The 25,406-nt window shown below is 42.7% G+C and overlaps 1 protein-coding gene across 1 annotated transcript in view; it reads right to left on the bottom strand.

The window, feature by feature from the left end:
• EXOC4 (exocyst complex component 4) overlaps positions 1–25,406 on the bottom strand; it is a 716,245-nt gene that overhangs the window by 636,665 nt on the left and 54,174 nt on the right. Inside the window, exon 4 of the mRNA XM_077471880.1 lies at positions 18–202. Within this exon, the coding sequence (XP_077328006.1) occupies positions 18–202 (185 nt within the window). The remainder of the gene's footprint in view (positions 1–17; positions 203–25,406) is intronic.

Raw genomic sequence — 25,406 nt, 5'->3', positions numbered from 1 at the left:
CACAAATGTCACAGTACCTGGTTCTCAAATTGTCTTTGTTCCACTGCCGCACACGACTTGTGGATTTAATGTACAGGTGACGATGTAGCTCATCGATCAAAACAAAGTGCATGTTCATTTTCTTACTGTGAAGCTCCAGACGCAAGTCACTCAACCCCTCCACCTGAAGCAAAGGTCCTTCTAAGGAGTCCACTGCAGACACCTACAACAAAACAGGCATTTGAGAATTTAAAATACTAGTCAACTAATTATTATTATTTTTTTTTTTATCAGATTTTTTTGTTTTTGCTCACATTAAAGACGTACCGTATATACTCGAGTATAAGCCGAGATTTTCAGCCTCTTTTTTGAGGCTGAAAGTGCCCCCCTCGGCTTATACTCGAGTCATCGCCGTCTGACTGCTCGATCAGCGTATCGAGCAGACAGACGGCGGACATACTACAATTCGAAAGCCGAGCCTCCGCCTCCGCCTGTGATAGGCGGAACACTGAATTTCCCAGCAGCCTGTGTTCCGCCTATCACGGACATCGTCTCATCCTCGTCCGTAGTACGAGGATGAGACGATGTCCGTGATAGGCGGAACACAGGCTGCTGGGAAATTCAGTGTTCCGCCTATCACAGGCGAAGGCGGAGGCGCGGCTTTTGAATTTTAGAATGGCCGCCGAGGCGCCGACGAAGAGCGGCGATCCTGGCAAGGCACGGGACGGAGGCAAGGCAAGGCACGGCACGGGACGGGACGGAGGCAAGGCACGACACGGGACGGAGGCAAGGAGGCAAGGCACGGGACGGAGGCAAGGAGGCAAGGCACGGCACGGGACGGAGGCAAGGAGGCAAGGCACGGGACGGAGGCTCGGGACACAGGCTCGGGACACAGGTAGGCTGGACACACACACACACACACACACAGGGATGGATGGATGGAGACACACACACACAGGGATGGATGGATGGATGGAGACACACACACACAGGGATGGATGGATGGATGGAGACACACACACACAGGGATGGATGGATGGATGGAGACACACACACACAGGGATGGATGGATGGATGGAGACACACACACACAGGGATGGATGGATGGAGACACACACACACACAGGGATGGATGGATGGATGGATGGAGACACACACACACAGGGATGGATGGATGGATGGAGACACACACACACAGGGATGGATGGATGGATGGACACACACACACACAGGGATGGATGGATGGATGGACACACACACACACACACAGGGATGGACGGACACACAGGGATGGACGGACACACAGGGACGGACACACACACAGGGATGGACAGGCATGTCTCACCCTCGGCTTATACACGAGTCAATAAGTTTGCCAGTTTTTTTGGGGGTAAATTGGGGGCCTCGGCTTATATTCGGGTCGGCCTATACTCGAGTATATACGGTATCTACAAATGACAACAAAGAAGAACAACCTAAATAATACATAAAAACCTGCACCATCCCATCACAGATCCAAAAACAATTAAACTAAATATTGGTTATCCAAGATCAACTACAAATCTGGTATTATCACATAATAGTGTACATATAAAACACCACCACCACAAAAGACCTTTGTATGTGAGAAATATATTGTAGTACAGAATAATGATGTCAACCTGCCTGTTTATTTAGTCTGATAAACCTATCATTTGTTACCAGCAATTAAGTCAGGAGCTAGCCAATGAACAGATTCCATCAGTGTTATACAGTCATACGAAAAAATAAGCACACCCCAGGAAAAAAAAAGAGTTGACTTTTGACATTATATTTGAACAGCAAACATTAGATCATCATTCAAATAGTGCTTACAGATACATTTATATAAGAACAAACAAGTAAATAGATAACTAACATGTCCTGCTTTGAAATTGCGCACACTCGTGGAATGGCGACAAATCTATGGTACTTACAAATCTCCATAGGCAACACTTTAAAAATTTCTACAGGTTACTAGTTTGGAGTTACAAGGAGGTCCTGTGCTAGAATTATTGCTCTCGCTCTGACGATCGTGGCGATACCTCACGTGTGGAATGAACATGGTTTACATTTGCAGCCGCGACTTACGCACGTGTTCACTTCTAAGCGTGAGCACAGAGGGAAGGGGCACTTGAAAAAAAAAATTTTTTTTAAACCATCTCTTTAACCACTTCGCATCCAGGCCAATTCTGACATTTCTCTCCTACATGTAAAATTCATCATTTTTTTGCTCAGAAATTACATAGAACCCCCAAACATTATATATGTTTTTTTTAGCAAAGACCCTAGAGAATACAATGGCGGTTGTTGCAACTTTTTCTCTCGCACGGTATTTCCGCAGCAATTTTTTTAACGCGTTTTTTTCAAAATAAAACACAGTAAAGTTAGCCCAATTTTTTTGCATAATGTGATAGAAGAAGATACGTTGAGTAAATGGATACCCAACATGTCACGCTTCAAAATTGCACGCGTTCGTGGAATGGCACCAAACTTTGGTATTTAAAAATCCCCATAGGCGACGCTTTAAAAATGTTTTACTGGTTACATGTTTTGCGTTACAGAGGAGGTCTAGTGCTAGAATTATTGCTCTCGCTCTAACGTTCGCGGCAATACCTCACATGTGTGGTTTGCACACAGTTTTCATATGTGGGCGGGACTTACGTATGCGTTCGCTTCTGCGTACGAGCTCACGGGGACAGGGGCGCTTTAATTTTTTTATTTTTTGTTAATTTTACTTTTATTTTTTTAGTTTGACACTTAAAAAAAAAAAAATTGGATTACTTTTATTCCTATCACAAGGAATGTAAACATCCCTTGTAACAGAAATATGGCACGATCGGACCCATTTACAGTGAGATATGAGGTCAATAAGACCCCATATCTCACCTCTAGGCTGGGAAGCCTAAAATAAAAAAAAAATAAAAAAAACTATCCTGGCTTCCTAGCCAAATCGGCGCCGTTATTTTGAATGCAGAGGCCGGGCGTGACGTCATAACATTGCGCCCGACCTCCGAACGATCATAGAGACTCTGGGGACGATCTGGTCCGCCGGAAATCTCTATGGTTTTATCCGGGGGCCGGCGGATCCTGTGACCGACTCACCAATGGAAGCGGTGAGTCGGTAGAAGCACCAGAGGGTGACGGGAGGGGGGCGGAACAGCCGCTATGATCGTTCTTATGGTGCCGGAAATCGCCAGGTGAAAACGCCGATATCTGGATGTCTGTGGCCTCAGGCATTATTCAGATATAACCACCGAAAGCCGAGGCCATCCCTGGACATCCTACCGGCACGAAGTGGTTAAAAAAAAAAAAGGAAAAAAAATCTGCTAATTTTTATTGCTGTCACAAAGAATGTAAACATCCCTTGTGACAGTAATAGGCAGTGACAGGTACTCTTTATGGAGGGTTCGGGGCTCTTTATGACCCCAAATCTGTATTTTGGAATACTAGGGATTTTTAAAATTGGTGCCATTGGCAGCCGAGTAAACCAGAAGTGATGTCATAACATCGCTTCCGGGTTACTAGATTGGAGAACTGATGGAAGCAGAAGTCAGCTGCATTCAGGTCTTCAACCAGCCAGCGGACGTGTTGGCTGGTCGCTCAGGCCTTCCGGTGGGGCGGGAGAGCCACGGAGGGCGGGGGTGGTCTACGTCCCCCCCCCCCTCACTCCTTCGGATAACTGCCCAGCAGGCTTTTAGCCGCATCGGTTGTGATCACTAGAAAGCCAACCACTGGCTCTAAAAAAAAATCCTTCCTGCCCAGGCCAATTTTCAGCTTTCAATCACGCAGTCATGCAACACTGTACCCATATGAAATTTGTATAATTTTTTTTCACACAAACAGAGCTTTCTTTTGGATGTATTTAATTCACTACTGGAGTTTATTTTTTTCTAAATAAAAAAAGACCAAAAATTTTGGGAAAAAAAACTAAGAAAATAAAATGTTATAACATTTTGCAAACAGCCAATTTTTTTCTTTCATTGATGTACACACTTACAGGCCCATCTGAAGTTTGTCAACAAACATCTAAATGATTCAGAGATGGATTAGGAGAAAGTGCTGTGGTCAGATGAGACCAAAATTGAGCTCTTTGGCATTAACGCGACTCACCATGTTTAAGAGGAAGAAAAATGCTGACTCTGACCCTAAGAACACCATCCCTACAGTCAAGCACGGAGGTGGAAACATTATGCTTCAGGGAGGTTTCTCTGCTAAAGGTATTAATAATAATAATAATAATAATAAGGATTTATATAGCGCCAGCAATTTATGCAGGAGACAATACAGTTACAATACAATAAAATACAAGAGGATTAAGAGGGCCCTGCTCAGAAGAGCTTACAATCTAACAGGGTGGGGCAGGTGGTACAAAAGGTTATAACTTTTGGGAATGAGCTGATGGAAGTGGTAGGAGATTAGTTGGAGACGTAATAGGCTTCCCTGAATAGATGAGTTTTCAGGGATCGCCTGAAGGTAGCAAGAGTAGGGGATAGCCGGACCAGTGGAAGTAACGAGTTCCATAGGATTGGAGAGGGTCTGGAGAAATCCTAGAGACGAGCATGAGAGGAGGAGACGAGAGAGCTTGAGAGTAGGCGGTCTTGAGAAGAACGGAGGGGACGATTTGGGTGATATTTGGAGACAAGATTGGTGAGGTAGCTCAGGGAAGAGTTGTGAATGGCTTTGTAGGTTGTGGTTATTATTTTGAATTGAATTCGCTGGGTGATTGGGAGCCAGTGTAGGGATTGGAGGAGAGGGTTGGCAGACACTGAGCGGTTGGTAAGGTGGATAAAGTCTGGCAGCAGCATTCATGATAGACTGAAGAGGAGATAGCCTATGGAGAGGCAGGCCAATGAGAAGGGAGTTGCAATAGTCAAGGCAAGATATAACAAGGGAGTGAATGAGGAGCTTGGTGGTTTCATTTGTTAAAAAGGGGCGAATTTTAGAGATGTTACAGAGGTGAATTCTACAAACTTTCGACAACGATTGGACTTGGGGCTGAAATGACAAGTCAGAGTCTAGGATTACACCTAGTACCCTGGCGTGAGGGGAGGGCCTGATGGTTGCATTGTTGATTTTGATGGCAAAGTCATGGAGGGGGGCATGTGCAGGGGGGAATATTAATAGCTCAGTTTTAGAGAGGTTTCGTTTAAGGAAGTTATGCGACATCCATGCTGATATGTCAGTTAGCAGGTTAGTAATGCGAGAGGAGACTGAAGTAGTGAGGTGAGGAGTAGACAGATAGATTTGGGTGTCATCGGCGTATAAGTGGTATTGGAAGCCGTGGGCGGTTATCAAGTGACCAAGGGAGGAGGTGTAAATCGAGAAGAGAAGGGGTCCAAGAACAGAGCCTTTGGGGACCCCCACAGAAAGAGGCAATGGAGGAGGAGGAGACATTTGTACGTTACACTGAAGGAGCGCTGTGATAGATAGGCAGAGAACCAGGAAAGAGCAGAATCTCCAAGGCCAAGGGAATGTAGTTTATTGAGGAGGAGCGGGTGAGTATCAAAGGCAGCAGAGAGGTCAAGTAGTAGGAGTATGGAGTACTGGCTGTTGGTTTTAGCAGTTAGTAGATCGTTAGTGAGTTTTAGTAAGGCAGCTTCCGTGGAGTGCTGCGAGCGAAAGCCAGACTGTAATGGGTCAAGAAGGTTATATTCACTGAGGTAGGAGCTAAGACGGTTGTAAACTAAGCGTTCTAGAAGTTTAGAGGTGAATGGGAGCAATGAGATGGGTCTTAAGTTGTTCAGGTTGGTGGGGTCCAGTGAGGGGTTTTTTTAAGTATGGAGGTGATCAGCGCATGTTTTAGAGGGGAAGGGAAGCTGCCACTTGAGAGGGAGAGATTGAAGATGTGAGTGAGGGAGCATAGGATAGAATTAGAGGGAGACCTTAATAGTTGTGAGGGAAGAGGATCCAAGGAACAATTGGTTAGGTGTGCATCTGAGAAAAGTTTTGTAACCTCTTCACTAGTAGTCAATTCAAAAGAGGAGAGTGGCAGGCTTACTTTGCAGCATTAAGGGGCCAATGGTAGGGGCTACGTATTGTAAAATCTTTGATGAGAACCTTCTTCTCTCCCAGCCAGAACACTGAAGATGGGTCTTCCAGCATGAAAATTACACAAACTACAAGACCATGAGGTATAAATCGGCTTTTTTTTAAATAATGACTATCACTTGACCGTAAAAGCTGGAGGTAACATATGAATGGCAAAGGTTGGACTAGCATTACTATTAAACAAAGTAGTACCTGGTTATGCATCAACAGCCAGCTCCACCAATGGAGTTTTTTTTTATTTTTTATTTTTTTTACAGCAGCCCTCAGTTCCAGGCTATTACTGTTTATATAAAATAACATAAGTTTGAGGTTAATAGAGATTTAACATAAATAAATGACAAACTGAAAACCAATTAATTATTTTACTAGCCAAGTCATAACAGTGGAAGAATCACAACTCAAGTAAGCTAGATACAGTGCCTTGAAAAGGTATTAAATACCCCTTCAAATTTTCCACATTTTGTAAATGTATTTTATTGGGATTTTATGTGATGGACCAACACAAAGTGGCACATAATTGTGATTTGGAAGTAAAATGATAAATGGTTTTCAAAATGTTTTAAAAATAAATATATGAAAATAAATAAATCCACCTGTGTGTAATTTAATCTCAGTATGTGAAGCCCCCAGAAGTGTGTTAGAGAACCCTAGAGAACAAACAGTATCATGAAGGCCAAGGGGCACACCAGACAGGTCAGGGATAAAGTTGTGGAAAGGTTTAAAGCGGGGTTAGGTTTTAAAAAAAAATAAAAAATAAAATGTCCCAAGCTTTGAACATTTCCTGGAGCACTGTTCAATCCATCATCTGAAAAATGAAAAAAAAAAAAAAAGTATGACACAACTGCAAACCTACCAAGACATCCACCTAAACTGAGAGGCTGGGCAAGGAGAGCAGTGATCAGAGAAGCAGCCAAGAGGCCCTTGGTAACTCTGGAGGAGCTACAGAAATCCACTGCTCAGGTGGAAGAATCTGTACACAGTATGAGAAGAATGCCAAATAAAGTTACGTTTGCAGTTTGCGAGAAACCACGTGGGGGACAAAGCAAACACGTGGAAGAAGGTGAGACCAAAATTGAACTTTATGGCCTAAAAGCAAAACGCTATGTGTGGTGGAAAACTAACACTGCACACGACCCTGAACACACCATTGCCACTGTAAAACATGCTGGTGGCATCATCAAGTTATATGTTATGGAGATGCTTTTCTTAAGCAGTGACAGGAAAGTTGGTCAGGGTTGACGGGAAGATGGCTGGAGCCAAATACAGGGCAGAGACTGGGGTAGAGGTTCCCCTTCCAGCAGGACAACCCTAAACGTACAGCCAGAGCTACAATGGAATAGTTTAGATCAAAGTATATTCATGTGTTAGATTGGCCCAAAGTCCAGACATAAATCCAATTGAGAATCTGTGGCAAGAGTTGAAAATTGCTGTTCACAGACGCTCTCCATCCAATTTGACAGAGCTTGAGCTTTTTTGCAAGGATGAATGGGCAAAATTGTCACCCTTTAGATGTGCAAAGCGGGTAGAGACATCCCCAAAAGACTTGCAGCTATAATTGTAGCGAAAGGTGGTTCTGCAAAGTATTGATTCAGGGGTGCTGAATACAAATGCAAGCCACACTTTTCACATATTTATTAATAAAAAAAATTGAAAACCATTCATAATTTCCTTACACTTGAAAATTATGTGCCCCTTTCTGTTGGTCTATTACATAAAATCCCAATAAATTTTATTTTATTTTTGTCATTTTAGTAAATCAATCAGAAGCAAAAAAGGAACATTTGACTATAAACAGTTACAGTCAGCCGCCTATATAGATGTGAAAGCGGCTTAACAACCACTTTAAATGGTTACATCTTCATACTGCCAGTGCTGTATCCTAATTGTGTCCCCATGTGTGAGCGATTTATTTTTAAAAAAGCCGATTATACCTAATTTCACAGCACCTCTCAGTGATCATGTAACCGGCTGGCTCTCTCCTTTCCCTGTCTAACAGCTGCAGTGGGCAGGGCCGAGATTCCCCCACTGACGTCACTTGGGAGGGGAGGAGAGGAGAGAAAGAGCCGGCCAGTCACGTGATCGCTGAGAGGCACTGTGAAATGAAGTATAATCAGCTTTTTCTTAAATAAATCACTCACATAGAGGGACACAGCGCTGATAGTATGACAATATACAGTCAAACCTTGGTTTGAGAGCGTTTTGCAAGACAAGCACAATTTTATTTTTATAAATTTTAACTTGATATACAAGTAGCGTCACAACTGAGTATAAAAGAGAAGAGAGGCACCTCTAAGTGGAGCAATCACATTAACCACTTCAGGACCGCCGTATTGCCAATGTACGTCAACACAATGGCACAGGCAGGCACAATCACGTAGATGTACGTGATTGCCTTCCAGCGGGTGGGGGGTCCGATCGGACCCCCTCCCGCTGGTTACGGCGGTCCGGTTCGCTCCAGGAGCGCTCTGTGATGAGGGGATGGCCGTTGGTTTTTGGCCACCCCCTCTGGATCGCTCCTGGCCAATGAGAAGCTTCCTCCCACTGTGTATTGTTTACACAGGAAGGAGGAAGTGATGTCATTCTCCTCGGGGCGGTCTTTTTGACCGGACTACGAGGAGAAGACTAATAGTAAGTGTGCACCAACACTACACTGACATGTAGGTACACACAGGCACACAACCCCCCCCCCCGATCCCCCCCCAGTCACAGTGTCACTGATTGCATTGATCATTTCTTTACTGATCAATGCATTCAGTGTCAGTTGTGACAGTAAAAACTGTCAGGACAGTTAGTGTTAGGTCCAGGGTAGCCCCCTATCACCCCCCAATAAAGATTTAACCCCCTAATTGCCCCTAGAGTTAACCCTTTCACCCCCTTTTGCCAGTGTCACTAAGCGATCATTTTTCTGATCGCTGCATGTGTCGCTAGGTAGCTAGTTATTTTTTTAGGTTCACCGCCAGGTTTTTATATCGCTAGGTACCCCGATATACTACCCAATAATGGTTTTAACCCCCTGATTTCCGCTAGTTAACCCTTTCACCCCCTTTTGCCAGTGTAACTAAGCGATAATTTTTCTGAACGCTACATCAGTGTCGCTAGGTAGCTAGTTATTTTTTTAGGTTGACCGCCAGGTTTTTATAGCGCTAGGTACCCCGATATACTACCCAATAATGGTTTTAACCCCCTGATTGCTGCTAGTTAACCCTTTCACCCCCTTTCACCAGCGATCACAGTATAAGTGTCACTGGTGACGCTGGTTAGCCAGTTAGTTATTTAGGTTCCCCGTCAGGTTTTTATATAGCGCCAGGGACCCCCATATACTACCTAATAAAAATTTGAACCCCCTGATTGCCCCTAGTTAACCCTTTCACCACTGATCACCGTATAAGTGTTACGGGTGACTCTGGTTAGTTTGTTTTTTTATAGCATCAGGGCACCCACCATTTATTACCCAATAAAGGTTTAACCCCCTGATCACCCGGCGGGTGATATCAATTAGGTTTTAGGGTCAGGGTCTGCGTCGCCCCAGGCAGCGCTAGGTTAGTGCCAGTACCGCTACCACCCACACGCAAAGCATACACCTCCCGTAGTGGTATAGAATCTGAACAGATCAATATCTGATCTGATCAGATCTATACTAGCGTCCCCAGCAGTTTAGGGTTCCAAAAAAACGCATTGTTAGCGGGATCAGCCCAAATACCTGCTAGCACCTGCGTTTTGCCCCTCTGCCCAGCCCACCCCAGTGCAGTATCGATCGATCACTGTCACTTACAAAACACTAAACACATAACTGCAGCGATCGCAGAGTCAGGCCTGATCCCTGCCATCGCTAACAGGTTTTTTTGGTAGCATTTTATATTCAAATCCGGAAGGCAGTGCTTGGTTTTCGGGGTCCCGTATGTGGCTAGGCTCCCAAAAAGTCCCCCACATGTGGTATCCCCGAACTCGGGAGAAGCAGCAGAATTTATTTTGGGGTGTAATTTGACTTCTGCCCATAGCATGTGTGAGCAATATATCATTTAGTGACAACTTTGTGCAAAAAAAAAAAAAAAAGTTTGTAATATTCCCGCAACTTTTGGCAAAATATAAAATATTCCATGGACTCAACATGCCTCTCAGTAAATAGCTTGGGGTGTCTACTTTCCAAAAATGGGGTCATTTGGGGGGGTTTTGTGCTATTTTGGCATTTTATGGCCTTCGAAACTGTGATAGGTAGTGAGGAGTTAAATCAAAAATTTGCACCCTTAGAAATCCTGAAGGTGGTGATTGGTTTTCGGGGTGCCGTGCGCGACTAGACTCCCAAAAAGTCCCACACATGTGGTATCCCCATACTCGGGAGAAGTAGCGGAATATATTTTGGGGTGCAATTCCACATATAACCATGGCATGTGTGAGCAATATATCATTTAGTGACAACTTTTTGTAAAAAAAAATTTTTTTTTTTTTTTTTGTCATTATTCAATCCCTTAGGACAAAAAAAATAAATATTCAATGGGCTCAACATACCCATCAGCAATTTCCTTGGGGTGTCTACTTTCCAAAATGGGGTAATTTGGGGGTGATTTGTACTGCCCTGCCATTTTAGCACCTCAAGAAATGAGATCGGCAGTCATAAATTAAAAGCTGTGTAAATTCCAGAAAATGTACTCTAGTTTGTAGACGCTATAACTTTTGCGCAAACCAAAAAATATACGCTTATTGACATTTTTTTTACTAAAGACATGTGGCTGAATAAATTTTGCCCTCAATGTATGACTAAAATTTAGTTTATTCGATTTGTCTTATAACAAAAAGAAGAAAATATCTTTTTTTTTCAAAATTTTCGCTCTTTTTCCATTTATATCGCAAAAAAAAAAAAAATCGCAGAGGCAATCAAATACCATCAAAAGAAAGCTCTATTTGTGGGAAGAAAAGGACGCAAATTTCGTTTGGGTGCAATATTGCATGACCGCGCAATTACCAGTTAAAGCAGCGCAGTGCGAAATTGCAAAAAGACCTCTGGTCCTTAAGGTGTTTATTGGTCCGGAGCTGAAGTGGTTAAATGAAGGTACAACATTTAGCAACTCACATGGTGGATGATTAAATCAGGCACATCTAAGTATGCAGGCATCTGAGGTAAAGCTATCCACATAAACCATCCTTCTCACCCCCATGGACGTCCTCCCTTCCACCGTGCGCTCCACGAGCGGTTCAACCCTTGCTTTCAGGTGGCTCTACTGCAGGGTAGTCTTCCCGGTCACGTTTGCAGACAGACCGCAGTAAGAGCCATTGGTGTGGGGGATGGTCTATGTGGACTGCTTTACCCCAGATGCCTGCATACTTAGATGTGCCTCTTTTAATCATCAACCATGTGAGTTTCTAATTGTTGAACGTTCATTAAATGTAACCATAATGCTACACTTAGAGGTGCCTCTTTTTTTTTTTTTTTTTTTTTTTTTTTTTTAATACTCTGTAGCTCCTGATGGATTTTGGTTCTCATCCCCTTGTGGATGGACATTTTATGGTCACACAACCTGGTCACATTGCTATAATCATTTTATATGGACTATAAACTGAAGTACCTACCCAATCCAATGTTTTACTGTAAATGTTATTTAAAAAGCAGGCATTGCGAGGGCGGGCACTGTCACAAGCTGACAGGCAGCAAGGGGAGGGGGGAGAGGACAGAGGAGGATAGGGGAGAGTAGCTGCGGATGACAGAAGAACGTTTACAAAAGGGAAGACAGAAACTGGCATCATCCAGGTATTTCAGGGGCTATGGGGGGCAAAATTACACGGCACAAGCACTGTGCTGTATAACATGCTTTAAAAGGAACAGGGGGTTAACAAACGCTTTAAACAATTATTTTGCAATTAACCCTACAATTGTATTAAATGTATTAGGATATCTCTTCTTATGCATTTTTAAGTAAATGATGATGTGTTATCTGATAAAATTGATCATGCCAATTATATATTTTATAGACAAATGAGACTTTTGCATAAAGTAAACCTTTCACAGAACTGGATAATTCTATTCAATCCAGCTACTGGTATGTTGTGTGGTCCAGTGGGATCACTGCAGTGACCATCTGCCGATCTCAGCACATCACATCGGTTTTTATTAAAAACATTTTATTTAAAATGTCACACCCTGATATTTCATTAAAGCAGGACTCCAGCATTATTTTATTTATTTTTTTCCCCCATGCAGTGGGGCTGTGCCCTGCTCGTTTTATCCAGGGGCACACAGAAAGGCTATACTTACCCGATCCTTCGATCCTCCAGAAACCAGCGGTGGAGTGTTCCTGCCATCCTCACGTCCAGAGACAGTTTATGGGCGTGATGTAACAGTCTATGCACAAGACCACTGGCGTGCGGGGGGGGAGTAGGATTGGCAGGGTATAATCTTGTGCTTAGAAGATTGGTGGATTAGGTAAGAATATCTCTGCTCTCGTCCCCCCTAGACAAAATGAGCAGTTAACCCATGCAGTGCAGGCACATCCCCACTGCATGGAAAAACTAAATTCCTGGAATTCTTCGTTCCGTTCAAATGGCCGCCACATGGTGCAAGGTGGTGAACTAGGCACATAGAAGATGAGGCATTTTCCCTTGACTTGTGGTGGGACTGTGCTGAAATAGCCACCCAACAAAGTCCAATGTGCCTGGTGCGAATGTACCTTCAGAAAACACTAAATGGAAAAAACAGGAAACCTTCATATACCTGCCCTATGTGGTGTACAGATTGAAACATTTGCAGTTAATTCTCTTTACAAATTGGAACTACCTGATACTACATACCATAAATCAGGGGTGTCTAACTTCATTTCATTGTGGGTCGCATTAGTAATATGACTGCCCTCAAAGGGCTGGCTGTATCTGTAAGACTATATGACCCCCTCCCTTTGCAAAGTCACATCAAACACTAGGAATGGACAATTGCACTGGGGGACAGTGGGATGGGAGGATCTTAAAGGGTTAATCAATAACAGGAGTTCTAATGTGTGTGGAGTTAAGAGTTAAAGGGGTGTGCTACATACAGAGTGCAGGGTTGAGGAGTGTGCTGCATGCACAGTTTAGGAGTGTGTAGGATTCAGCTCTCTTTTACAGGCTGTCAACATCACAGAGCAGTGAGATCATTGGTCGGCAAATGTGCACACAGGCAAAGATGGTGATCACAGTGCAGCTCCTTGGCTTGAGTGCAAGGCAGGCAGGAATCTGTGAGAGTCGATGTTCTTAAAATACTACCTCCCGTCAGCCGTCTCCGACTGTGTTGTGTTAAAGGGCGGGTTTTTGATGTGTTGCAGGGTGGGTAAAAAAAAACACCCTGCAACACAGCCAAAACCCATCTTGCAACAGTAAGGCAAAATCTGACAACATTCTCCCTCAGCGCTTTGCTGATCGTCGGATAATGCTTTTGACGATCTGTGCATGCAAATTGTTGACGTCACGTCAGCTCATACACATCAGCTGGAGCGACGTTGCATACTACACATGCACAGACAGTCGGAGGCATCAGCCAACCAAAAGCAGTATATGATAGAACACTGCCTAGATGTAAGCTGCCCTTGTAAAAACAGAAGGCTTCTATGTTTACGAGTGACAGTGGTGATCAAGGAGCGGAGGGACGAGAGGCAGAGGTGGCAGAAGAGAATTTGGCTCAAAAAAGCCCTGGGTGTGAGGGTCACATGAAATGTCATGGCAGGCCAGATTCGCCGACAGGCCTTGCGCCATAAATCATAAACAAATGATAGCTGTCTATAGAGGCAGCCAAAAAGGTACTAAGGGACTTTATTGGTGTGTTAGCTTTCAAGAAGAACAGAAATGCATCAAGAAATCTAATTTTATAAATATCAATTAAATAAACCCTTGATTTTTTAAATTATCAATACTTGTCAACTAGAAAATGTAGTCCCTGAAGCAAGATTTACGTTCCAATTTAAACACATTATAGAAACTATTCAATTCTGGTTAGTAAAATTAAACAGTCTACTTCTATTGCTACTACTAACTCTTGTATAAATAACGGAAAATTCCCTTGTGTTGACCTTGACTACTTTTCTACATAGTAATCACATCTGCAAAAAGATGCCACTTTTCTCATGTAAATGATTGGTAAATTGGTTAGTCTTTTCCTATAAATCATAGCTCATAATGCAGATATTTCTCTTACGTAAATGGACTCAAGATCCATCTCAAGGGAAAAGGTGCTTTTTATTGCTTTTAAAAAAGGACTGAAAAATGTCCTTTTACTTTCAAAGAAGTCTACACGTGTTTTTAAAGGGCTAATGAATAAATACTTGGCTTTTGTCAGTGAATGTAATCCTATAATTTGAACAACCCCTTTACTGTTCCTTGTGTGATCCAGAAGTCTGATTTCAGAGAAGAGTATCTGGTTATTTCAGCTTTTTTTTTCTCTTTCTACTCTCACTCCCTATATTTATACTTTGAGGCTCCATGCACACTGAAGCTCAAAAAAAGCTATTTCTGGACGCCAGATTGCTGGCAGAAAACGCTGGTTGAAAAACCTGCTTTTAACAGCGTTTTATACTAGCGTTAATGAGCGTTAATGAGCGTTTTACAGCGTTAGCGTTAATGGGCGTTTTTTTATAAAAATACACAGAGGACACTCCAAAAATCCCACAATGCATTGAAAAATAGAATGCCGAACACTAATGAACGAGCGTTAATGAGCGTTAATGAGCGTTAATGAGCGTTTGTCGTTTTTTGCCGCTGAAAAACGGCACTTTGAACGCGAATTTCTGGCGTTCAGAAAAAAGCCCATAAACTCCACTGCTCATTAAAGCTGAAAAACGTCCATGTGTGCATGGACACATAGGCTAACATAGAGTGGAGTTTATGGGCTTTTACAAAAAACGCCCAAACGCCAATAAACTGCAGTTTATCAGCTTCAGTGTGCATGGAGCCTTATAATAAATTAATTGGTGCCCTGCCGAAAATACAGAAACATACACATCGGTCACTACTACCGACAAACTTCAAAACACATTAAGATGACGTCCTATCATATCCAAATCATGTCTAATCAATTTAATTTACCACAGGTGGACTCCAATCAAGATGTAGAAACAGCTCGGCAACAGTCAAGAGAAATGGGAGGCACCTGAACTAATTTTCAAGTGTTGCTGCAAAGGGTCTAAATACGTAAGCCAATGTGAGATTTCTTATTTTTTTCTCTTTAATAAATTCAAACATTTCTAAAATGTTATTTTCACTTTGTCATTAAGGGGTACTGAGTGTAGATTAATGAGAAAAAAAATAAATTTAAAACAACTGCAGTATCAGGCTGCAACATGACAAAATTGAAAACAGTGGAGGGGATCGGAATACTTTATGAATGCACTGTGTTATAATATATATATATATATATATATACATATATACACACACACACACACACATACATACATACACACACACACACACACACACACACACACACACACACATATATATCTTTTCATGTGACAACACTATAGAAATTACACTTTGCTACAATTTAAAATAGAGAGCCTACAGCTTGTCCACTAAAAATACCTCAACACACATCCATCCATTAATGTCTAAACCGCTGACAACAAAAGCGAATACACCCCTAAGTGAAAATTGGGCCCAATCAGCCATTTCCCCTCCCCAGTGTCATGCGAATCGTTAGTGTTATAAGGTCTCAGGTGTGAATGGGGAGCAGGTGTGGTAAATTTGGCGTTATCGCCCTCACTCTCTCATTCTGGTCACTGGAAGTTCAACATGGCACCTCATTGCAAAGAACTCTCTGAGGATCTGAAAAAAAAGAATTTTTGCTCTACATAAAGATGGCCTAGGCTATAAGAAGATTGCAAAGACCCTGAAACTGAGCTTCAGCTTGGTGGCCAAGACCATACAGCGGTTTAACAGGACAGGTTCCATTCAAAACAGGCCTCGCCATGGCCGACTAAAGAAGTTGAGTGCACGTGCTCAGTGTCATATTCAGAGGTTGTCTTTGGGGGAAAAAAAACGTATGAGTGCTGCCAGCATTGCTGCAGAGGTTGAAGAGGTGGGAGGGTCAGCCTGTCAATGCTCAGACCATCCCCCGCACACTGAATCAAATTGGTCTGCATGGCCGTCATCCCAGAAGGAAGCCTCTTCTAAAGATGATGCACAAGAAAGATTTCAAACAGTTTGCTGAAGACAAGCAGACCAAGGACATGGATTACTGGAACCATTTCTTGTGGTCTGATGAGACCAAGATAAACTTATTTGGTTCAGATGGTGTCAAGCATTTATTGTGGCAACAAGTTGAGGAGTACAAAGATAAGTGTGTCTTGTCTACAGTAAAGCATGATGGTGGGCGTGTCATGGTCTGGGGCTGCATGAGTGCTGCCGACACTGAGGAGCTACAGTTCACTGAGGGAACCATGAATGCCAACATGTACTGTGACATACTGAAGCAGAGCATGATCGTCTCCCTTCAGAGACTGGGTCGCAGGGCAGTATTCCAACATGATAACAACCCCAAACACACCTCCAAGACCGCCACTGGCTTGCTAAAGAAGCTGAGAGTAAAGGTGATTTATTGGCCAAGCATGTCTCCAGACCTAAACACTAGTGAGCATCTGTGGGGCATCAAACGGAAGGTGGAGGAGCGCAAGGACTCTAACATCCACAAGCTGTGTGATGGTGTCATGGAAGAGTGGAAAAGGAATCCAGTGGCAACCTGTGAAGCTCTGGTGAACTCCATGCCCAAGAGGGTTAAGGCAGTGCTGGAAAATAATGGTAGCCACACAAAACATTGAAACTTTGGGCCCAATTTGGACATTTTTACTTAGTGGTGTACTCACTTTGGTTGCCAGTGGTTTAGACATTAAAAAGGGGTTGTAAAGGTTTGTGTTTTTTCACCTTAATGCATTCTATGCACGGTTATACAAGCTGTACACTCACTACTTCTATATAACGCCTGATGGTGTTCCTTGGATTTTGGGCTCCTTTCTGTGGCTAGGCTGTGAATAAGTCATACACACAAGGTAACCCAATACTTGGGAATATTGTTTTGGGGTGGGATTATAACTATACTTCGGCTGTTTGTGGGAACTAACATTACTTTTTTTTAATTTTCCAAAAACTTTTGACAAAAAATTACAATTTCAAATGCCTCTTACCTTGACCTGCCTACTTTCCAAACACAATGGGGGTGGGGTTTTACATGTTGACTGATACAGGCATAACCTCCCTGTAATTATAAGCTCATACAAACAACAGGTACAGGCTGGAAGGACGTGAAACGGGATGCAATTGGCAGAACCTCCCCTAGATGGACTGCACCGCGCACTCGTCTGCAGTAAGCCTGCAGTCATGCACAAGCAGAGGAAGAAAGATGTCAGTCACAGCAGTGGGGAATGTAGCAACAAAGATTTCTCTGTGAGTTGTTTTTTAGCCTAGCAAAAAAAAAAAAAAAGGCAATAGGATTGCTCAGCGTTGGATTAACTCTTCATGGCAAGACTTGACATCCTCTACTGTACCAGGCAGAAGTCTTCATTAAAATATTTTTTCGGATTTACATCCACTTTATAAGTGATAGTTAAAACAGGTAAGTAGAACTCCTTTTTTATTTTAGGTAACGATATTGCACAGGGTGGTCGCTCATCTCCGCTTTCACGGTTCCAGCCCTGGCATTATCAGCTCCTTCGTCTTCCGAGTGCTGCTACACAATGGGGATTATTTACTAAAGCTGAAAAGTGCAAAATCAGGCTCATGGCTGCATAGAGACCAATGAGCTTCTAACCCGAGCTTGTTCAATTTGGTAATAAAACCTGGAAGCTCATTGGTTTCTATGCAGAAGTGAGCCTGATTTTGCACTTTCCAGCTTTAGTAATTAAACTCCAATGTGTACTTAAAATTGGGGTATGCCTGTACCACCAAAAGAAAGCACTATGTGTGAAAAAAATTATAAAAATTTTATATGGATACAGTAAATTGTCATTTAAAGTATGAGAGCGCTGAAAGTTGAAAATTGGCCTGGACAGGAAGGGGTATAAGTGCCCAGTAAGCAGTTAAAGTAAAACTATAGGCAAAACTTCCCCCCCCCCATTTTGGAGAGGAAGGGAGGGTTATAACCTCTGTCAATTTTTTTAACCGCCATGTGTCCCATTGTGGCGATTTCCCTTCACTTCCTGCCCCATAGCCAATACAGGAAGTCAGAGGAAATCCCTTTGAATTAAGAGATTTCTATTGGGACCTCCAGGTCACCCGAACTAGTGTCCTCATTGGAAGCTTTCCACTCTACATGCATACCATGATCCCACCACTTTTAAGTACACATTGGGGTTTATTTACTAAAGCTGGAAAGTGCAAAATCAGGCTCACTGCTGCATAGAAACCAATGAGCTTCCAGGTTTTATTACTAAATCTTAATTGAACAAGCCGGAGTTAGAAGCTCATTGGTTTCTATGCAGCAGTGAGCCTCATTTTGCCTTTTCCAGCTTTAGTAAATAAACCCCATTGTGTACTTAAAAGTGGGCTATTCCTGTATTACTTTTCTGGGGACAACCCACAATTTGGGATTTTCTTTTAATTTACTTCCAATGATAATGGTAAACAGGACAAATATAGAGGGTGAATATCCTTAACGGGGACAAAGAATGCACTAAAGACAGATAGGTGTTCTAATCTATCTCCAATCTATCCAAAACATGAAAGAAAAAAAAAAAGTTTTGCCTTTAGTTATACTTTAAAGCAGAGCTCCACCCAAAAGGGGAAGCTCTACTTGTGCGCACCCTTGCCTCTTCACTGTATCATTTGTTACTTTTTTTGGGGGGGGGGGGGGGGGGGGGAGAGGGCAGGTAACCCCTCCCACTTCCTGGTAAGAGCGCTGCACAGAGATCTACGCAATATCCGCCCCCCCCCCCCACTACCTTCTCGGACAGACACACACACACACACACACACACACACACACACACACACACACACAGAGGCCCCAGGAGATGGCAGGACCATTTAGAAAGTGCAGCACAACTCAAGCATGCACAGGAGGAAACAAGCCGTGAACCTGCAAGGCTTCACTTCCTGTTACCCTTACTACAGGTGCTGACACCTGCACTTGAAGCTAATTGACAAATCGGCTAGGGCTGCCGACATCGTGGAATCCCTGGACAGGTAGGTGTCCTTATATTAAAAGTCAGCAGCTAAATTATTTGAAGCTTCTGGCTTTTAAATTTTTTATTTTATTTTTTTTTAAACTGGAACTCCACTTTAACCTCCCTAGCGGTATGCTTATGTCAAATTTTTGATGCTCAAAGCGGTACATTGTTTTGCATGGAAATTTGGCATTTTATATGGTAGACCTGTAATTCTTAGGAATAACTCACTTAAATCTGTCCAAACAAGTCTAGTAGACACCCCGGGAATGATTAAGTTTGAAACACAAAATTATGAATTATAATATAATAAACTATAATAACAAATAATAATATAATAATAAAATGTATTCAATAACGTAATCAAAAACACTGAAATTTGCTCAGTTGCAGAATTGTCGCTGTCGTTACTTTCAGTGTTTGATGACACATTTCCCCACAAATCACTATCACTCAATTCTGCAAGTGATTCTAATTTGTTATCGCTGTTTTCTAGCCATTCTAAAACAGCTTTTGACGTAAAAGGGACACTTTTTGGTTGCTATGGACAATCTCAAGTTTCCAGGCAGAAAGAACAGTATTTATAATATAAAACTGCATGCGGGTCACTAAACAAAGCACTAGGGACAAAAGGGATGTGAAATAATTTGATACTGTAATGTAATCAGTAAGATTACAATGTACTGTATGTATAACTTTCTGAATTCGGCACCGTTCTCCGTTCCTGTGCGTCACGATGCTCGCAGAGAACATAGCCCAGCACTATGCTGAATCGAGCGCAGGACACAGTCCGCACACAGCAGGGAGACATCGCAGGATCCTGGGGACAAGGTAAGTAACTCTGCCTGGATCCTGCGATGTGATCCCGAGTGTGGCTCGGGGTTACTACTATAGGTCCTGAAAATCCCCCCACGCTCGGGAATACCGCTAGGGAGGTTAACCAGCTACATGGCATAAGACGTTCAATACTGAGAAATGTAAAGTTATGCACTTGGGTTTCAAAAAAATATGCAAGCAAATTACATATTAGAACGGGATCCCCTGGGAGAAACTGATGGGAGGGGGTGCTTGGAGATCATACAGACAGCAGCAGCATGCAATGCCAAGCCACAGCTAACACTGCTGGCAAAATCCTCTAATGCGTTAAAAGAGCATACATTTAAGAGATAAAACAATCGTTATACTCCTTTACAAAACACTGGTTCAGCCTCATCTTGAAAATGCAGTTCAGTTTTGGTCACCAATCCTCAGAAAAGTCTAGACTAGAAATAGAATAAGGAGGACAGAGGGCTTTCACTGTGAGAATTGATTACATAGATTGCAGTTATTCAGTCTGGAGAAGAGATGTTTAAGAGGGGATATTATTAAAATGTACAAATATATCACAAGGTGACTTCAGTAACTGTGATAAATGGTTTACGCTACAGCTCCTGAAGGGGACACGTAGCCATGATTTGTGATTAGTATTAAAGGAGGTTTAAACTTAGATTGCAGAAGGGGTTCTTTACTGTCAGAGCAGTAAAAATATGGAACCCCATCCACCAAGGAAGTGGCACTAGCTGAGAGTGTCATCAACTTTAAAAGTTTTTTTTTTTTTTGTAATGTCTTCCTCAGTAAGCAGAATATACAAGGCTGTGAGAATTGTTAGAGAACAAGAATCACACACATACATACAGGTTGAAGTGGATGGACCTGTGTCTTCCATGCAATATAGAAAAGAACAAACAATCCATGTATACAAGGTCTTCGCTGCTCAAAGTCCCAGACTAAGTTACCATAAGGAAAGGTTAACACGTCTACTGCTTTGCCCAGAACCTCTGAACACACTTGATAGTGTACAAGGCTACACAAGGTAGTGTAAGGTCCATGGGCATCTTTTCACAGCATTTAACCTCAAGTGGCTGGAAAACTATAACAGTTTGCGCTATATCAAATATTAATTAAAACTACCATGTCGGATTTAAAGTGGTTGTAAATCTATGTGTTTTTTCACCTTAATGCATCCTCCTGTCAATGAACGGCCCCCCAGCCCCCCGTTTTACTTACCTGAGCCCTGGAACTTGACCCACAGGGACACGCTGTCTCTCTCCCCAGAGTTCTCGGCTCTTGATTGGATAGATTGATAGAATCTAGGTGACATGTAAACACGGAGATGCTGGTAATCGGTGCTCCTCGCCTCACACTGACAGAGTGTGAGGAGAGGAGAGCCGATCAGTGGCATCTCCTCACAGGGGACAGCTAGGGAAGTAATCAGGGCACTTATCAGTGACCTGATTACAATACATAAAGTGTAAAAAAAATGGAGTGCCCACCAATGCCAGTGATCAGAGCCCACACTGCCCACAAGTGCCACACATTAGTTGCCATTATTCATCCCAGTCATTGCTGGCAATTAGTGCCGCCTATCAGTGTTGCCCATCAAATGCCGATCAGTGTCGCCCATCAGTACCACCCATCAATGTCCATCTGTACTGCCTATCCATGCCGCCTATCCGTGCCCACCAGTACCGCCTATCAGTGCCCACCACTGCCGCCTATCAGTGCCACCTACCAGTGCCCATAAGTGCGGCATATTAGTGCCTCCGCATTAATGCTATCTCATCAGTGCCCATAAGTCCTGCCTCATCAGTGCCACCTCATCAATGCCCACCATTTCAGCCTATCAGTGCCCATCGGTGCCGTCTCATCAGCACACATCAGTGAAGGTGAAAAATTACTTAGTTACAAAATTTACTGACAGAAAAAAAAAAAAAAAAAAACATCTTTCCCCAAAATTTTTGGTCTTTTTTTTGTTTTAAAAAATAAAAATACCCAGCAGTGATTAAATACCAAAAAAAGAGAGCTCCATTTGTGTGAAGAAAACAATAAAAAAATTGTTTCGGTACAGTGTAGCATGACCACGCAATTGTCAAAGTGCGACAGCGCTGAAAGCTGAAAAATGGCTTGGGCAGGAAGGGGGAGTTTGTGCCTGGTAGGCAAGTGGTTAAATAACAAACATAACCAACTCTTACAATCACTTTAAAAGGAGAAGCTCGTTTGGCTGTATTTCTCCTATGGATTACAGGAGTGCAATTTGTTTTGCACTCCTGTAAAACGTTTTCAACAGAGAGCGGGCTGAAGTCTGCTCTCTGCTGACATTACCAGTGTCAGTCCAGGGCTGTGTGATCCCGACCACAGAGTCTGGATCCGCCAGGTGCCTGTACTGACACCCGTCTCAGCCTCTCAGCGAGCCACTGAGAGGCCGAGATGGCCAGTCCATCCCCCCCCCCCCCCCCCCCCTCCACAGCCCAGCACTCCAGAGAGCGAGGAGGGAGAAGAGCAAGGAGCTGTGACTAACAGTCTACAGCTCTGTGTTCACAAAAACTGAGTGATCGGCTTTGTTTGATCACTCGGTTCTCAGTTCCCGGGGGACAGATGCAGCATCCACCTAGGCAAGTATGATTTTGGGGGGGGGGGGGGATCCTTTACTTTGCTTTATTTGTTTATTTGGTTTGAGAACTTTATCCTATATATCTGGGAATGGAACAATTCTACACAATTAACACTTACTGGTTCTTTACTGAATAAAAATAATTACTTCTAGTAGATATTACTTATAAGTAAACAAATAACACGTTAAATCAAAAACAGATAAACTTGCATCACAAACAATACTACACCTTTTAGAGCATATCTGTAATGCTTGGAAAATTAGCACACGTGCCAGCAAAAAGAAACATTAGAGAAACCTGCAATCACCATACACTAACAGCATTAAACAAGTTTTACTATGTTATCAGCAGGACACAAATTACAAACAATAAAAAAAATAAAAAATAAAAAAATCGACCAGAACACGTCAGCATCTAACTGTACCAACCTTTTCCAATTACTACTGAATCCATATGGCAGCTTAAAAGTCATAATAAGGATGATACCAAGCAAAAACCTATTTCAGACACAGTTAACTACTAGTTTTTAATTAATCTGAATTCACTCAGATAAGAAGTCCTTTATTAGATGAGCTAACAGTCGGATGGATCATACATTTGGGAAATACTGTACGTGCTGCTGAATTAAGCAAAAGGGTAAATGGGTCGGGGGCCAAGAATGTATGAATGCAAATTAAGACAACCTATGCACACATAGTGGTAATGGGCTATGTTAATGATAATGGATTTAAATGTTACACGGTGAAAGAGGGCGAGAGTTTCCATTATACATGTATCTTGCAGACTGGAAGATTATCAGTGGTCTTAACCCCTTTTATATGTCTGTGTACACACACACACACACACACACACACACACACACACACACACACAGTGGATATAAAAAAAAAAAAAAAAAGTCTACACACCCCCGTTAAAAATGTCAGGTTTATGTGATGTAAAATATGAGACAAAGATTAATAATTGCAGATTTTTTTTCCACCTTTAATGTGACCTATAAACGGTACAACTCAGTTGAACAAACTAAAATATTTTAGTTGGAGGGAAGTAAAAATAAACTAAAATAATATGGTTGTATAAGTGTGCACACCCTTACACTAATACTTTGTTGAAGCACCTTTTTATTTTATTACAGCACTCAGTCTTTTTGGGTATGAGTCTATAAGCATGGCACATCTTGACGTGGCAATATTTGGCCTCTCTTCCTTGCAAAAACACTCTAAATCTATCAGATTGCGAGGGCATTTCCTGTGCAGAGCCCTCTTCAGATTACCCCACAGATTTTCAATCAGATTCAGGTCTGGGCTCTGACTGGGCCATTGCAGTCATTCTAAAATAATATTTTTCCATCCGTCTGCAGAGTGGATCGGATGAACACGGACAGACGGTCAGTGTTCATCCGATCCCCCATAGAGGAGAGCGGAGATCTGGCAGGGTGGTCCCTGCACAGTGTGCAGGGACAACCCTGTCATCCGCTGACTCAGCGGGGATCAATGGAGCGATACCCCCCCCCCCCCCCGAGCAAGCGGATGTTCACGGGGTGGATCATGGTGGATTTGTTCCATGTGAAAGGGGCCTAAGACAATATCTTTGTTGTTTCTTCTTTTTAGAATTCTTTTTATGATTGTGAATAAACTTCCTGGACAAGGGGAATATCCACAAAACATTTAGACCTTTCCTTATGGATACAGATTGCGACCTTGGGATGTATTGCATACATATGTCACATTATGTCATATGGACATTAAAGCGGGAGTTCCACTGTTTTTTGTTTTTAAACGTCAGCAGCTACAAATACTGCAGCTGCCGACTTTTAAAATATGGACACTTACCCGCCCAGTGCGCACGCGATGTCGGCACCCGAAGCCGATCTCTCAATCGGCTCTCGGGTGCTGCCGCCGCCATCTTGGGTATGGGAATCAGGAAGTGAAGCCTTGCGGCTTCATTTCCTGGTTCCCTACTGCGCATGCGCGAGTCGCGCTGTGCGATAAGGATGGTCCCCGCTGTCTCTGGGATCCATGTGTTTCCCATGCAGACAGCGGCGGACCCGCAGGAAGTGGCGTAAGTACCCGCAGATCTATGCCGGAAGTGGGTGCAAATACCTGTACTATACAGGTATCTGCACCCTCCTCCCCCCAGAAAGGTGCCAATTGTGGCACGGGGGGGGGGGGGGGGGTTCCAATGAGCGGAAGTTAAACTTTAGGGTGGAGCTCCGCTTTAAGGGTTGTAATGACTGCTTTTAAAAATTGTACTAAATAAAATTACAGTTTGTTTTTGTATAGAATATATATTTTTCTCACTGCGTATAATAGATCGTACCAATCAGTTGTCTACTTAAAGTCGAAATTCCTTTCATACATTTCTGCTATTTATATCAGTACATACACTCCATCCCACGCACATTCCCCCTACAAATCCAGACTTATTTATTCCTTCATCAAAGAGGTATTTTTCCATTGACAGTCAATGTAATGGGGCAAATCTCCACTGAGCAGTAATACAAGAGGGCATGTTCTCACTAACCAACAATACAAGGGGGCACTTTCCACTGATCACAAATGATGCTGCAATTTTTGGTTTTATTGAGTAATTAGCAATGGACCCTTACATAGTGAATAGGAGAGACAAAGAAAATTAGGTGTTGTGGGTACCCTAATGTTAAAATGTAACTAAACCACTTTTTAGACAGACACTCTATAATGTGTAGTGAAGTACCATGGAGCTTTCATTGAGCAGAAATTTACATGTCTCATCCCACTACAAAGTCCAGAAAAAAAAGGATTATTCCACAATTTAGGATCAAGGAGTCGTGAAA

The sequence above is a fragment of the Lithobates pipiens genome, unplaced genomic scaffold (assembly GCF_037356315.1).
Source record: "Lithobates pipiens isolate NorthernLeopardFrog02 unplaced genomic scaffold, aLitPip1_a1.2 Scaffold_8, whole genome shotgun sequence".
NCBI lineage: Eukaryota > Metazoa > Chordata > Amphibia > Anura > Ranidae > Lithobates > Lithobates pipiens.
Note: the sequence above shows the minus strand (reverse complement) of the source record. Positions and strands in the feature narration are given on the sequence as shown.